Source organism: Bubalus bubalis, chromosome 24 (assembly GCF_019923935.1).
Source record: "Bubalus bubalis isolate 160015118507 breed Murrah chromosome 24, NDDB_SH_1, whole genome shotgun sequence".
In the NCBI taxonomy this organism is placed as follows: Eukaryota; Metazoa; Chordata; class Mammalia; order Artiodactyla; family Bovidae; genus Bubalus; species Bubalus bubalis.
In genome coordinates this window covers 4,610,605-4,625,723 of record NC_059180.1, presented here as the reverse complement: position 1 = coordinate 4,625,723, position 15,119 = coordinate 4,610,605, and the positions used below count along the sequence as shown (strand labels likewise).

Sequence of the window (15,119 nt, the reverse complement as noted above, 5' to 3'; positions counted from 1 at the left end):
CTTTGTACTTCACTATGGCCCTCAGCAGGGCGCCTGGCACAGAGCAGATAATCAATACTCATTTGTTCTTGGGGACTCAGCGGCACCAGTCCTAATACTGATACAGACCAAGAGCTGACCATTCTCTAAGACTTCTAAAGGAGCAACCAGGAAATTATTTCCATAAGGGAGATTTCATTAATATAGATATCTGTTAGAAGGTCTGCCTACACTTGTGAACCTGGCCCTTCGATCAGATTCCAGTCTCAACAAACAAACTGGACCGTCTGAGATGTGCTGGTTTTAAAGCAGTTTGTTAATTGCTATCTCTTCCTGGCTGAGCTGTGGGGTGTTAAAGGTTAAGCCTCTGCTCTCTTTCTGGCTCCTCAGTTGACTGCCTTGCAGCAGAGGGTGAAATGATCCCATTCATCAGAAGGCCTGGAGGGAGGTTCTAACACAAAAGGTGACCGACCTGCAAAGTTAAGGAAGCGGTTTTCAAGTTTAAATGAAAGCTGACAGACATCCTTGAAGAGCCCAGTACGCAATGCTGATAATGGTAAGGTCATCAGTTCACTCAATATGGCAAATAAGACCCACCAGGCAAATCTTATGAGTCAGATGCTAGAAATCTGTTGAGGAGAGGTAACTGCTTCCACTGCCCAAAACCTAAGGGCTCCAACACCCAAGGATCCATTACCTTTTGGTTCTCAATTACAGTACGCTTTATAGCTTGCAAAACACGATAACCTTGTCCGGGAATCCAAGTGGTTGATTCTGTCCTAAATCTAGCTGCATCTCATGCTTTCATATTCCCATCTAGGCCAACACAGTGCTTTCTTTGTGTATGTTTCCCAGTGAATTTTATAACGGGAGAAGTTTAGAAGCTTCATCATAGCCCATAAAAGATGAAATTCCACCCAGATAGAAGTTTTTTAGATACAGAATAAGATCTCCCGCTCTGGCTGGGTGAGTATCTCAGATACCAAGTAGTGTTTCAGGCTGGGAGAAGCCTGTTCGGGGTCCTCAGGCTGGGGTTGAGGTGGAGATAGAACAGGGAGCTTCAGGAGCCGCCCTAAGGAAGAGCATTACCTCCACTATACCTGCGTTCACTAGGGGCTTCTAAATCTTTTAACGATCTTGTGACTAGCACGGTTATATTGCACTAATTTAAAAGTCCTTTTTAAATCTAAGTTTGAAAATGTACTGCCATTTCTGTAACCAGACCGTGGCATTTATTGATTTTTTTCACATTATCAGGAACTTCCAAAAAGGATTGCAAGCGGCTGCCCCTTTCCCCCATCTATGAGAGCCTTTGTCCTGAGGTCCCTCAGATCTCTGAGGTCGGGGATTCGGGAGGGCAGGAAGGGGTCAAGCAGGGAAATGAGTACAACTAGGGGACACAGCACCCGCGGAGAACGTGGGCGTCAGGGCCCCTGTCGCCAGCACTGCGAGGGGCACTAGAGAGCTCTAGGACCACAGAGGTGTGACCGCCTACGGTGCGGGCTGAAAGCGGAACAGCGTCGCGAGCCCGCCATGGACCCCTCACGCGGTCGGGGTCCCAGCTTTCCAGCGCCTCAGGTGGAGACGCCCCGCCCACTTGGCCCGGCGCGCCTCCGCCCCGCCCACACGGGGCCTCACCGCCCCGCCCACCACGGCTCGGCCCGCCTCCTCCTCATCGCCCAGGGCGCCTCAGGTGGGGCCGCCCCGCCCGCCCGTCCGCCCCGCCCACCCCGCCCGCCTCAGGTGGGGCCGAGGGGCCCGCCCTGCCCGCTCCGGCCGAGTCTGGCCGAGTTTCCTCAGCTTCTCGCCGGCGGCCGCTGCGGTAGCGCTTCAAGTTTTGACGTTTTGGCCGCCGGGTCGCGCGATTTGCACTTCCCGGCCGACGGCTGGGGAGGCAGCCGACGCTTGAGGGCCCCTCAGCCGCGCCCCGGCGCTCCACAGCCGCCCAGAGTCGGGCGGCCACGAGGCCCGGCCGCGTCCTCCCGCGTTCGCCCGCCCGGCGGCTGGAGCCATGTCGCGGGGGCCGGAGGAGGTGAACCGGCTCACCGAGAGCACCTACCGGGTAACCGGGCCCGGGACCCTGGGGGCGCCGGGGTTCGAGAGCGGGAGATGCGGGGACTGGGGAGTGGGGGGCCGGGGGTTCGGGGGCGAAGAGGCTGGGACCGTGGGGACGTCGGGGTTTGAGGGCGGAAGACTGGGGCGCCAGGGTTCGAGGCTGGGGGTGCGGGGAGAGGTCCGGAGCCCTGGGGGAGCCGGGGTTCGGGGTTCGAGGCCGGGGAAGCGGGGACGCCCCGCCGGCGGCCGGCAGTCCTCGCCCGGGGGGACGGTCGGGATCCTTCACCTTCGAGGTGAGGAGGGGACTTTACGCGGCAATGTCCTCCCCTCCCCCTCCTTTCTTTACCCGGTCCCCTCCTCTCCCTCCCGGCGCAGGAGACGCCCGGCAAATTACACATTTCACAACCAAACGTCTTTGGGGCGGGAGGGTCCTGTGTCGCCCCTGGGGCGCGTCTTCCCCACATCTTCCTCTCGGGGTCGGTGGCCTCGCCGGCCTGGCTGCGGCGCCTGACTTCTCGGAGAGCCGAGCTTGAGTTTCCTCCGAGAATGCAGGGGGAGACTCCCAGGTAATTAGCCAGCGCCAGGTGAGCGGGGCTCGGCCCTGGGGCCTGCGGGGGGCGCCACCGGGCCCAGAACTTCTCTGGGCCCTCCGAGAGACCCTGCCTCACTCAGCTTTACGTTCAATTTGGCTTTCAGATATCGATTATTTGGGGAAGGTTAATGGGAGTCTAAGAACGTCCGAGGTTTGAATAAAGTTGACCCAACCTTAAGCAATGCGTTGATGGTCATTCTCTTAACTTGTACTTATTACGAGAGAATGTTTCCAGAAACATAGATTTAGGATTAGTGGCCAGTTTAGTAAGTTTAAGTACGTATAAATGAATTCCAGTTTGAAATAAGATATGTGTTTAATCATCTGCTATTAATAGAACACAAAACAACTTTTGTTTTAATTCGGCTTAGGCTCATGGAACCCAAGTTCTCCGAATGCATTTGTAGCCATTTTTAAGACCCACAGTTGGGTCATTTGTATAGATTTTTTTTTTTAACCCTAAAGTTTAGTTCCTAGATTTGCAATTGAATTTGCAAGTGAATTCCGGAAATCAGAGAGGTTTATTGACTTTTGTTGGGTAAGAATAAAAGCATGAAAATAGGTTCATAATCCTTTGTTCAAAAGACTGGTTCCCTTTGTCTGAATACACAAGTCCTGTCACATATGGACTATACTGCATTCACACTAAACACAGTAGATACAATTGTCATAGCATTCTCAGCTCAGTAAGTAACCGTGACCAAAATCTGGTCCTTATTCATGTTTCCTTAGAAGAAAGCAGGTTTTAGAAATCCCAGAAATTTGAACGTTAAGATTTTACCTTTCTGTTGAAATTGTTTAGATGATCCTGAAATGGTGGGGGTAGGAATGTGTGGGCTGTTGACTGTGTTAATATCATGTTGTTACTCTTCGACTTGGGAGTTGTGGCTATTCTGATGACTGTCAATAAAAGACAGTAAAACTGTACGTTATTGAGGAAAGGAGATCATTGCAAATTTGAGTAGAATTGCACACGCCCGCCCGCCCGCCCTCGAGCCTCCAAGACACAGGCTGGTATATCTTTCCAATCTGAGATGAGATATGACTCAGGCATCTAATCCTGAAGTCACTTTTCTCTGCTTTTTCTCCCAGTTCTTCTTCACTGTCACTTTTAGTGGTGACTCAGCAGAGGGGCTGTGCTCAAGTGAATTACAATCCCACAGATATCAATTTTGCATTACCCAAAGAACTGAGGCAGGAGGAAGAAGGTGTGGATTTCATAGTTTGGGTTATGCATGTTTATCGACACTGTTGCTTAGTCGCTAAGTTTTGTTCAACTCTTTGTGACCCCATGGACTGTAGCCCACCAGGCTCCTCTGTCCATAGGATTCCCCAGGCAAGAATACTGAAATGGGTTGCCATTTCCTTCTTCATAAAACATTGTAAATCATTTTCGTATTTTGAAAGGCTGTGATACCCTGACGATCAGAGACCTGTACGTTATTACTTTCCATTCCCAGGTGTCTTAAAACATACTAAAAGCTCACAGATGTTTACTGACTGACTTTAATCACCATTTCCTCGTTAATGTTTTAGGGTCAGGTTTAGGTTGGGATGGTGGGATAATAATTTACAGCCCCAGACAGCAAGTTTATATATAATCTATAAAGTGAATGCCACTAGCTCATGCTTTGACTATGATAGAAATGCACAGTGAAATTTCACAGATCTGATTGAAAGCCCATCATCTTTTCACCACCTCCTCTTCAGGTTCTTCCTCCCCCAAACCCCTCAAAACCAAACCTGAAAACAATTTAAGTTTAATATGGTAAGAGTCTCCCAGCAATGTGGATGAACCTGGAAAAGAGATCTCCTTGATGTTACCTGGCAAGTTAGAATGTTTTACTAATAGAAACGCAGTCTAACCAGGTGCATTTACAAAAGCCGCCTGCAAATGAGATTTTATGACTCGCATGGGTTTTGATGTTTTTTAATCAAATTTCTCTAACTTTGAAATAAAGGAATAAATTCTTTAGAGAAAAAGGGGAGTTATGAGGTAGTGTGATCCTCTGTATGCAGTATCAAATATCTTTAAATATTTATTTAAACATTTGCTGAGTGTTTTTCAATGTGTACTTAGACAAATGGTTACCAGAGAGCCATACTAAATCCCAGGAGGATGTGTGTTTTACGACTTGACGAGCAAATGGCAGGATAGTAAGCCCCAAAATGTCAGGTGGTGTCACTGTTGCTAATTAGAATTAAGCCAAAGATCCCTCCCCACACTTCAGTCTATAGGACACCCATAATTTCCCTCAGCAGCTTGCTTGTGATTTTGCATGGGTTTTCTGATGAATGCATGCTTTAGTGGTACAAGGAAGAAGTAAAGTTTAAAAAAAAAACAAACCCTTAATTAAAAGTAACCACACACACACCGAAGTAACCACAGCCTTGCTGGAAGTTAGACCTGTTGGTCTGAGGAAGTTAAGGAGGACTGGATGTGATGTCACCCCTCCATTAATCTTGCTGAAGCAGCAGTGATGGGGGAAGGGACACAGAGGTCTTTGTTTAAATGTCACCTCCTCCGAGTCCCACTCAGCTTTAAAATTGAAGACAACCCCATCCGTCTCCCAGCGACCCCCACACTCACACCTGTAGTGCTCACTGCCTTAGCATATATTGTTGTTCAGTTGCTAAGCCTTGTCTGACTCTTTTGTGACCCCATGGACTGTAGGCCACCAGGCTCCTCTGTCCACGGGATTTCCCAGGCAAGAATACTAGCATGGGTAGCCCTTTCCTTCTCCAGGTCATCTTCCTGATCAAACCCGAATGTCCTGCATTGGCAGACAGATTCTTTCCCACTGAGCCCCCAGGGAAACCCTTAGCATATAATATATATTTATTTATCATGTATGTTTATCTCTACTCCAGCTCAAATGTGAGCTCCCAAAGGAAAGAAGCTTTGTTTGGCTCTGAGCACCTAGCACACAGTTCCTGGCACCCAACAGGTGTACATACTTGATGAAGAAATGAGCCTTTAACTAATTTAGTAAGCTTCTGTCCTGTGCCAGTCTCCCCGCTCCCTCCCTTGACACTTCATAGAGCATTTGTTTCATTCTAATTACACATCAGCCCTCCAGGTGGGCCTGTTTATTTACTGTTGAGAAAGTGAGGCCCAAAGTCTGAGATATCAGTGCCCACAAGCCAGTTCCCCTGCCAGCCTCCATCCCCATTCCCTGGTATAGGAATTTAGTTTGTGGTAGCCAACAAACGTGCAAACCAGTTACATTTTCATACTTTGGTGCCTAAGGTGTCACCCAAAGTTTGTTATGCTAACTCATCATCAGCATATTGTGAACAAATCTTCAAGTAAGAAAATGAGGGACTTTAGTTCTTTCACTGGGTAAAGCAAGCAGTCTACACCTGTGTGCTCAGTTTTGCTTGTGTAATGGTGGTTTATTTTCTCAGCTTGGGTTTAAGTGGGGATGTTTCAGTGAAAGTCCTGCCTGGTTGGCTTCCATTGTGGCCTGTGGCATATAGGTCTAGGCTTTGAAGCTGGTGGCTCAGACAGTAAAGAATCTGCCTTCAATTCAGGAGACCCAGGTTCGATCCCTGGGTCGGGAAGATCCCCTGGAGAAGGAAATGGCTACCCACTTCAGTATTCTTGCCTGGAGAATCCCATGGACCAGAGCCTGGTGGGCTATGGTCCATGGGGTCACGAAGTCGGACACGACTGAGCAACTAACACTTTCACTTATTTTTTTGGAAGCTTTTGGTCGCTGTTTATGTTTATTGCCGTTGCCGTGTTGGCTGCTTGGTATCTTCATCTGTTCCCATAACACTGCTTGCTTCAGGTATGCTGAAGATAAAATAGCATCTGCAGAAGCTTAGACAATTTGGGCTCCATGATGACTAAAAAAGGGAATTGTAAGAATCAGGTGCCAGGTAGCAGAAAGGGTTGCCAGGTATCAAATATTAAACTGCACAGCCCAGTGTTATAACATCTTGTCTGTAAACACAAAGCCAAATAATGAGTGTCTTTTCCTGTCATAACATCTTTTCTTGATTGGAAAGAGGAGGTTTTGGAACTATGATAACATTGCTATGCGGACAGAGCAGCGTCCTTTATTAACAAGGCTGGGGCCACTCAGACTTGTGACACCATGCACAAGTTCCAGGTTGCCTCTGACTTTACATGTGTGACGTTATTCCAGGCTCGGGCGTCAGTTCTTACCCTGCACTTCTGTCATAATGAACTGCACGCAGACCTGCAGGGGAGACTGACGAGTGTGCGGTTGCAACTGTTTGGATTGCCTTTTCCCCTCAGAATTCCACACAGCTATTTATTCTGTTCAAATGTAAACTCATTATAAAAGCAACACAAATATTCATTGAACTTACCTGTTAACATTTGAAAATACATTTGTATTTCTAAACCTTTATTTTTTATTTTTACTGACGTACAGTTAAAGATTTACAGTGTGTTAATGTCTACTGTAGAGCAGTGATTCAGTTATATATGTATGTACATTCTTTTTTAAGATCCTTTTCCATTATGGCTCACAGGATATTGAACATAGTCCCCTATGCTGTACAGTAGGACCTTGTTGTTTAGTAGTACCTAAAACTTTTTATTGAACTTTAGTCTACATACTGAAAGGTTTGCTTAGGCTTTTATAGCTCACTGAATTGTCACAAACTGAACCCACATGTGTAACCAGCACCCGGATCAAGAAGTAGACTGTGACCAGCCCCGGAAGCCCCTCTCACGCCCCCTTCCAGGCACTGTACCCACTCCAAGATAGCTACTCTCCTAACTTATAGCAGCACAGGCTAGTTTGGCTTTTCTTGTCTGCCTCCTTTCACTCAATATGTTTTTTGGATCCATCCATCCGTATCACAGCAGTAGTTGCCATTAGTTTTTCTTTCACTGTGTAGTATTACAAGGCGTGACTGTATCACAGTCTGTTCTTCTTTGAGGGGTGTTTGGATTGTTTTCAGACAAGTCAAGGATATTATGACTAGTACGAGTCTGGTGGGCATCGGCCCTCATTTCTCTTGGGTGTCTACACAGAGGAGTGGAGTTCCCGGATTATCAGGTATTTAAATATTTATTCAGCTTTGGCAGAAACTGCTAAGCTGTCTGCCAAAGTGGTTGCATCCGTTTACATTCCCACCGGAAGTGTGTGAGAGTTCCTGTTGGTTGCTCTACAACCTCACCAACAGTTGATATTTTCCTTCCTTTTCATTTTGGCGGCTCTGATGGGTATATGCAAAAGTTAAAGAAAAAATAAATTCAAGGTGAAACAGCTTGCCCCAGGCTTGCTGGTTGGAGGTCTGTAACCGCAGCAGGAACGCCATCTCCCTGGGGGATTCGAAGACAGATTCAAAGACAGAATAGAGACATAGGGATCAGGTGCCTGAGAGAGGCATCAGTGGTAGTGTTCAGGAGAATCAAAGACAAATTTCAGCGTATGGACTCTCGGACTCTCATACTGAACACATGAGAAGCTTTTCTTGTGGGCTCAGGCCCGTGGCGCCGGCAGGGTGGCAAGTGCTGCAGTCTTCATACTGCCAGGAAGCTCCGTAGTCACCGACGAGACCACAGGTGGCATGATAAACCGTACAAGAAAGCCCATTTGGGCACAGCCCTGAAGGCCAGCCCTTTTGGCGGCACTTTCATGCCAAGGGAATTGTGCTCGAAAAAATAGGAGTTGAAGCCAAACAGCCAAATTCTTCCATCAAGAAGTGTGTCAGGGTTCAGCTAATCAAGAATGGCCAAAAAAACCCCCCTGCTTTTGTACCCAATGATGGTTGCTTGAATTTTATTGAGGAAAATGATGAAGTTCTGGTTGCTGGATTTGGTTGCAAATGTCATGTTGGTGACATTTCTGGAATCCTTTTTAAGGTTGTCAAAATAGCCAGTGTCTCACTTTTGCCTTTATACAAAGGCAAGAAGGAAAGACCAAGATCATAAATTTTGGTGACGAAAGCACGGTAGTAATAAATTCTCATATACCAAAAAAAAAAAAAAAAAAAAGTTTTCTTGTGTAAGAGGTTTGGGAGGCATAGATGAACCATAAATAAATGAACTAGACTGCTGGGAGTATAGAATCAGAGTTATTTGAACTTTCTAGTTAATTGAGTATTAAGAAGAGTTATGACCAACAAAGATCATGGCATCCTATCCCATCACTTCATGGCAAATAGATGGGGAAACAGTGGAAACAGTGTCAGCCTCTATTTTTTTGGGCTCCAAAATCACTGCAGATGGTGACTGCGGCCATGAAATTAAAAGACGCTTACTCCTTGGAAGGAAAGTTATGACCAACCTAGATAGCATATTAAAAGCAGAGACATTACTTTTCCAACAAAGGTTCGTCTAGTCAAGGCTATGGTTTTTCCAGTGGTCATGTATGGATGTGTATTGGACTGTGAAGAAGGCTGAGTGCCGAAGAATTGATGCTTTTGAACTGTGGTGTTGGAGAAGACTCTTGAGAGTCCCTTGGACTGCAAGGAGATCCAGCCAGTCCATTCTAAAGGAGATCAGTCCTGGGTGTTCATTGGAAGGACTGATGTTGAAGCTGAAACTCCAGTACTTTGGCCACCTCATGCGAAGAGCTGACTCATTTGAAAAGACCCTGATGCTGGGAAAGATTGAGGGCAGGAGGAGAAGGGGACGATAGAGGATGAGATGGTTGGATGGCATCACCGACTCAATGGACATGGGTTTGGGTAAACTCTGGGAGTTGGTGATGGACAGGGAGGCCTGGTGTGCTGTGGTTCATGGGGTCGCAAAGAGTTGGATATGACTGAGCGACTGAACTGAACTTTTCCTTTCTGTGTGGCTTTTCTTAAAAACATACTTTACTGTTACAGGCACAATAGACTAGTTTTTAAAAGCATTTCAGTGAGTTACAGTTAAATCAAGAGGCTTCAAGACTAGTACTTTTTTCTAAAGGAAATGTTATTTTTAATTTGGGTCTTCTCCACATTTAGATTGTTCATGCTTGAGAACAAGTCCCCCAGATTATACGTCTCTGCATTTCCCACAGTTATCCATGTTTTATTTATTTGTGTGTGCTGGTTTTAATCTTAGAGGCTCTTGAAAACTGATATTTTTATATAGATATATATAGAAATAATATAGAAAATATTGGGGAAAAAAACTATATTTTACTGAGACCAGAGAATTTCCAAAATTTCTGTGGATATTTACACTGAAAGTAAGTTAGCTAGAATCCCACACTACTAACTCGTACTGTCACTCCTTCAGATATTTTTCAGTGCATCTCTCCATGTCAGTCAGTATTGTGTGCTTCATCATTTCGAGGACTCTCCATTCTTCGTCAGAATTTATTCATCCACCCACCTCTGTTCTTGGACGTTAGGTCGTTGCCAATACCTTGCTATTAAAGTACTGCTGTGAACACCATTGTAGGTGGAACTTGCACAAATCTGGGGTCTTTTCCTTAAGCTAAATCCCCTGCAGGAGTTTGAGGGAGGGGTAGTCAACATATTTGCTATACATTGCAAAATGCCCTCCAGAAAACATCCCAGGCCATGCTGTAATCTGATTGTGTGAGAATGTACCTTTCCTGAACCTCAACCAATTAAGTAGATGTTTTAAAATGGCTTCCTTTATATATACATATCATATATATATATGATATGTATATATCCCATAGAGAGGTTTTTTTTAAAAAAATAGTAAAACATGTATAAAACCTATAACAGGGTAGTTTGTGGACATTGGCTGGGAAAACACCCGAGATTTCATGTCTGGCAGTCATGGGTGTAATTTCCCCTATAAACTTTGTACTTGATATGTCTGCAGTAATTACAGCTCTGCAGCCCTTGAGGCCTGTATACTTTTGTTCTTACTTTCCTCAGCCTTGATTTTATCATTCTCTTTACATTTTCCAGACATTGAGTCTGTCTTTCTGGTTTATCATTATTTTAAGGACTGTGTTCTGGTTATAACTCAAATCTTTGTGGATAAAGGTGAGACTTGTGGAAATGAGGTGAAATGTTGCTGGTTTCTCTCTCCTTCGAAAATAAATGAAAAATATCACGAGAATGTGTTCCCAATCCAGAAAGCAAACTTTTTTTTTTTTAAAAAAAGCACCCCTCGGAGATGTAAGGGATTGCTCAAGGCTTTCCAGAGCTATGTGCTGAGAAAGAACAGCTGGTGAGTGAGGGTGCCCTTGGGTTTGTTGCTTAAAATGGTTTTATTTGTGTGGTACTTTGGAGGTTAAAAGTCCCTGCTGCTGCTGCTAAGTCACTTCAGTCATGTCCGACTCTGTGCGACCCCATAGACGGCAGCCCACCAAGCTCCCCCGTCCCTGGGATTCTCCAGGCAAGAACACTGGAGTGGGTTGCCATTTCCTCCTCCAGTGCATGAAAGTGAAAAGTGAAAGTGAAGTCGCCCAGTCGTGTCCGACTCTTAGCGACCTCATGGACTGCAGCCTACCAGGCTCCTCTGTCCATGGGATTTTCCAGGCGAGAGTACTGGAGTGGGGTGCCATTGCCTTCTCCGTAAAAGTCCTAAACAGTAGTAATTCCTTCACTAAAATACGAAAGGATCAGTTCAGTTCAGTTCAGTCACTCAGTCGTGTCTGACTCTTTTCGACCCCATGAATCGCAGCACGCCAGGCCTCCCTGTCCATCACCAACTCCCGGAGTCCACCCAAACTCATGGCCATTGAGTCAGTGATGCCATCCAGCCATCTCATCCTCTGTCGTCCCCAATCCCTCCCAGCATCAGAGTGTTTTCTAATGAGTCAACTCTTCGCATGAGGTGGCCAAAGGACTGGAGTTTCAGCTTCAGCATCATTTCTTCCAAAGAAATCCCAGGGCTGATCTCCTTCAGAAAGGACTGGTTGGATCTCCTTGCAGTCCAAGGGACTCTCAAGAGTCTTCTCCAACACCACAGTTCAAAAGCATCAATTCTTCGGCGCTCAGCCTTCTTCACAGTCCAACTCTCACATCCATACATGACCACTGGAAAAACCATAGCCTTGACTAGACAGACCTTTGTTGGCAAAGTAATGTCTCTGCTTTTGAATATGCTATCTAGGTTGGTCATAACTTTCCTTCCAAGGAGTAAGCATCTTTTAATTTCATGGCTGCAGTCACCATCTGCAGTGATTTTGGAGCCCAAAAAAATAAAGTCTGACACTGTTTCCACTGTTTCCCCGTCTATTTGCCATGAAGTGATGGGACCGGATGCCATGATCTTCGTTTTCTGAATGTTGAGCTTTAAGCCAACTGTTTCACTCTCCTCTTTCACCTTCATCAAGAGGCTTTTTAGTTCCTCTTCACTTTCTGCCATAAGGGTGGTGTCATCTGCATATCTGAGGTCATTGATATTTCTCACGGCAATCTTGATTCCAGCTTGTGCTTCTTCCAGCCCAGCGTTTCTCATGATGTACTCTGCATAGAAGTTAAATACGAAAGGATAGCTGTGGTTAACTCTAGGGTAGAGGAAGAGGGGTTTTTATGTCTGTCTTACACTCTGCCTTCTGGAGTGTTTTATGTGAGTGGATTATGTTTATAATATTTAAGCTTAAAAAAACTCCTAGAAATTGATAGATCTATTCCATATTAATGGATAAAAAATTTTAAAAACTAACCTAAAATGTGTTGCTTCCTCTGTTTTGCAAACTGACTTGCTAAGGGTAAACCTAACTTAAAATCTTACCATTTTCTCTTCATTTTTCCTTGTGGGGAGCACGTGTTTAACTTTTAGTAACCTGAAACTATGAATGCAGCAGAAGAAAAATCCAACAACTAGAAAAATTCTAGTTCTTACAACTGTCTTTTCAAACTCTTATGCCTGATGTTGCAAGCAAGCAGCTGATCCCCTTCAAGGTGCAGCTGTATCCATGAACAGTACAAACGCAGGAAGAGACGTGTGCAAGGAAGAATAGGTACAAAAGTGGGATCAGCAACCTGCCAACGCTAGAAGGGATAGAAGTTCAGATGATAACATACTGCCTGTAATAAACCTGTAAAAGACTGGGGCTGGAGTTCAGGACAGATCTCAGCTAATGAGTTCAGCTACAAGCCACCCTGGCCCCTCCTGAGTTACAGGGAGGGAAGCCCCGGTCTCTGGGGAGAGGAGAGAGGAGGACCAGAGACCAACCTGGTCACCTGTTGGATTCAGATGCCTGAGGTCTAAGCTAACCAATCCCTTTCTGGCCACAAAAGTTCAAAGGACAAAAGAAAATCAGGAAAATGATAATTCTTTATACTTAAGTGCTGCAATTAAAAAAACAATTAAAATTTTAATAGTTTTAATGGACCAAATGGTTTATTTTTTCCATGGCTTCATCTTACACTTGGAGTGCCAGACAATCTATTTCTAAGTGCATAGACACTTTAAACATACAAAACAGTTGTTTTTACATGACATTCAGTCCCACTGTTGTGCCCCTAGGACTGACGACTTCTACAGCGAGCCAACCCATCCTTCGTGTTACCCCAGATTCCTGTATGTGCTCGATGATGTATTCCTCTGTTTGACCTTGCCTTCAGTTTTCACCCACCTCATATGACTGTTGTGTAGATTATATGGATACAAAAGTTGTTAGGACAGTGTGTTAACTGCGAACAGTAGTTATTTTTTGTTTGCTAGCCCGTAGCCACCCTACCTGTGTTGCTTTTCATCTGTCTTGTTTACTGCTTATCCTCAGCATCTAGCAGAGTGACCAACCCATAAGCGGATAAATGAATAGTGTTAATATTATTGGCACAGATTTTTCTCTTGGTCAATGAGCTGTACACTCCTTGAGGATTTTTTGAAATCTCTCATCGTGCTGATGGCACAGTAAGAACTTAAAAATATTTGTTGGGTAAACACAGAAGCTGTGTGCTGATCACACAGTTGTAATGAAACCCTCACCTGCTCCGTGGTGGGTGGAACTGCAGGTGCACTGCCGATCACGGCTACCATGTTCCAAGCAACTGTTAGGGGTGCGCCAGCTTCCCATCTACATTCATTCCTTCAGCAGCTCTCTTGTGCACCAGGCTGTGCCAAGCACAGAGGTCACCCATGGGAACCACCCTGGAGAAGGAACAGAGCCTGCGCTGTTCTCGAGTTTATAGTTTATGGCAGGACAACAGTGCCCTTCCCTTGGCCTCAGCCTGCGCGGGGCCGTCCGTTCCGCCGCCTCGCGCCTTCTGCACTTGCAGTACTGGAGGTGGCCTACTTTCACCGGTTCTGCTCTTCGGCCTTGTTTCCTTTGTCCTAGTGTTGGGAGAAAGGAGAAAAAGAGGGATGTATAAGCAAGTTAAGTTCAAGAGGACTTTCTTAGGTAGTTTGTAAGCAGTCTTGGTAAAGTTGGCTGTATGAGAGAAGTAGCTGAGAAACAACACATAGCAAAAGTTTCAGAAGTTTGATTCCCCTTACCAGCAACAGAACTATATTTAAAACAAGCAAGCTATTTTTACATTATTTTGAGTTTTTGAACTCTTTCTGATTGCAAGGGCTTGGATTTTAATGCAAAACAGAATGACCCGTCTCATGGGCTCTGATTGAGGGACATTCATTAGAATTGTTCCAGGTATCATGTAAGAGTGGTGTTTGGAAAGAACCAGTAAACTAAAAAAAGGAATATCGCTGGATATTTGAAATCAGTAATTTACCGCTGACCATTGAACAACACGGGTTTGAACTTTCTCAGGTTCACTTATACTTGGATTTTTCTCAGTAGTAAAATCAGTATTGCTGTATTGATGGAATCTGTGGGTATGGAGGGCCGACTGTACTCATATTTTCAACCATGGCAAGAACGGGTGCCCCAACCCTCTCATTGTTCAAGAGTCAACTGGACTTTGATCTCGTAAAGTTCCTGTTGCTCATTACGTATCAATACTTGGGGACTTTCTAAACAAACACAGCTCAGCACATAAGACATTCTTCCTGTAGTTTCATTGCTTTTAACTCCATGACACACCTTTTTAAATTAATAACTGGGCAGACAGGAACACTTAACCAAATGGTCTAGCGCACCCTACAGCCTTCAAAGTATGTGTCTGTTGACAGCTATTTTAAACCTAGTAACTAATCAGTCACTGTTTCCTTAATAGATACCATCTATCTTGGTAAAGTCATATACTTCTAAATGATACTCAAGTTATATTAAAGATATTTGCATTTCTTATTTTTACGATGTCAATCTAGATTGCCTGGGTATTTTTTTCATTCCTGTCTCCCTCAGACTCTGCATTTTCGAAGTCTGAGGGAGCTCCTCACTCAGTCACCTTTGGGTCCTGTACATCGAGCATAGGGCCAAGCTCACTGTATGTGAGTTGTAAGGATTGACCAAGGCTATTGTTGTTTTGAAGGCCCAAACATGAAGACTTTACAAAGTTGTGTGTGTGTTAAGTCGCTTCAGTTCTGTCCAGCTCTTTGTGACTCCATGGACTGTAGCCCAACGCTCCTCTATCCATGGGGTTCTCCAGGCAAGAATACTAGAGTGTGTTGCCATTTCCTCCTCCAGGGGATCTTTCCGACCCAGGGATCAAACCCACGTTTCATGTCTCCTGC

The 15,119-nt window shown here is 45.2% G+C and overlaps 1 protein-coding gene and 1 pseudogene across 1 annotated transcript in view; both read left to right on the top strand.

Annotated features, from left to right (window-relative positions):
- Positions 1-1,717: 1,717 nt before the first annotated feature.
- Positions 1,718-15,119, top strand: part of BAIAP2L1 (BAR/IMD domain containing adaptor protein 2 like 1) — a 75,745-nt gene continuing 62,343 nt past the window's right edge. The window contains exon 1 of the mRNA XM_006044317.3: positions 1,718-2,041. Coding sequence (XP_006044379.1) covers positions 1,991-2,041 — 51 coding nt within the window. The 5' untranslated portion in view covers positions 1,718-1,990. The remainder of the gene's footprint in view (positions 2,042-15,119) is intronic.
- Positions 6,730-8,836, top strand: LOC123331594 (annotated as a pseudogene).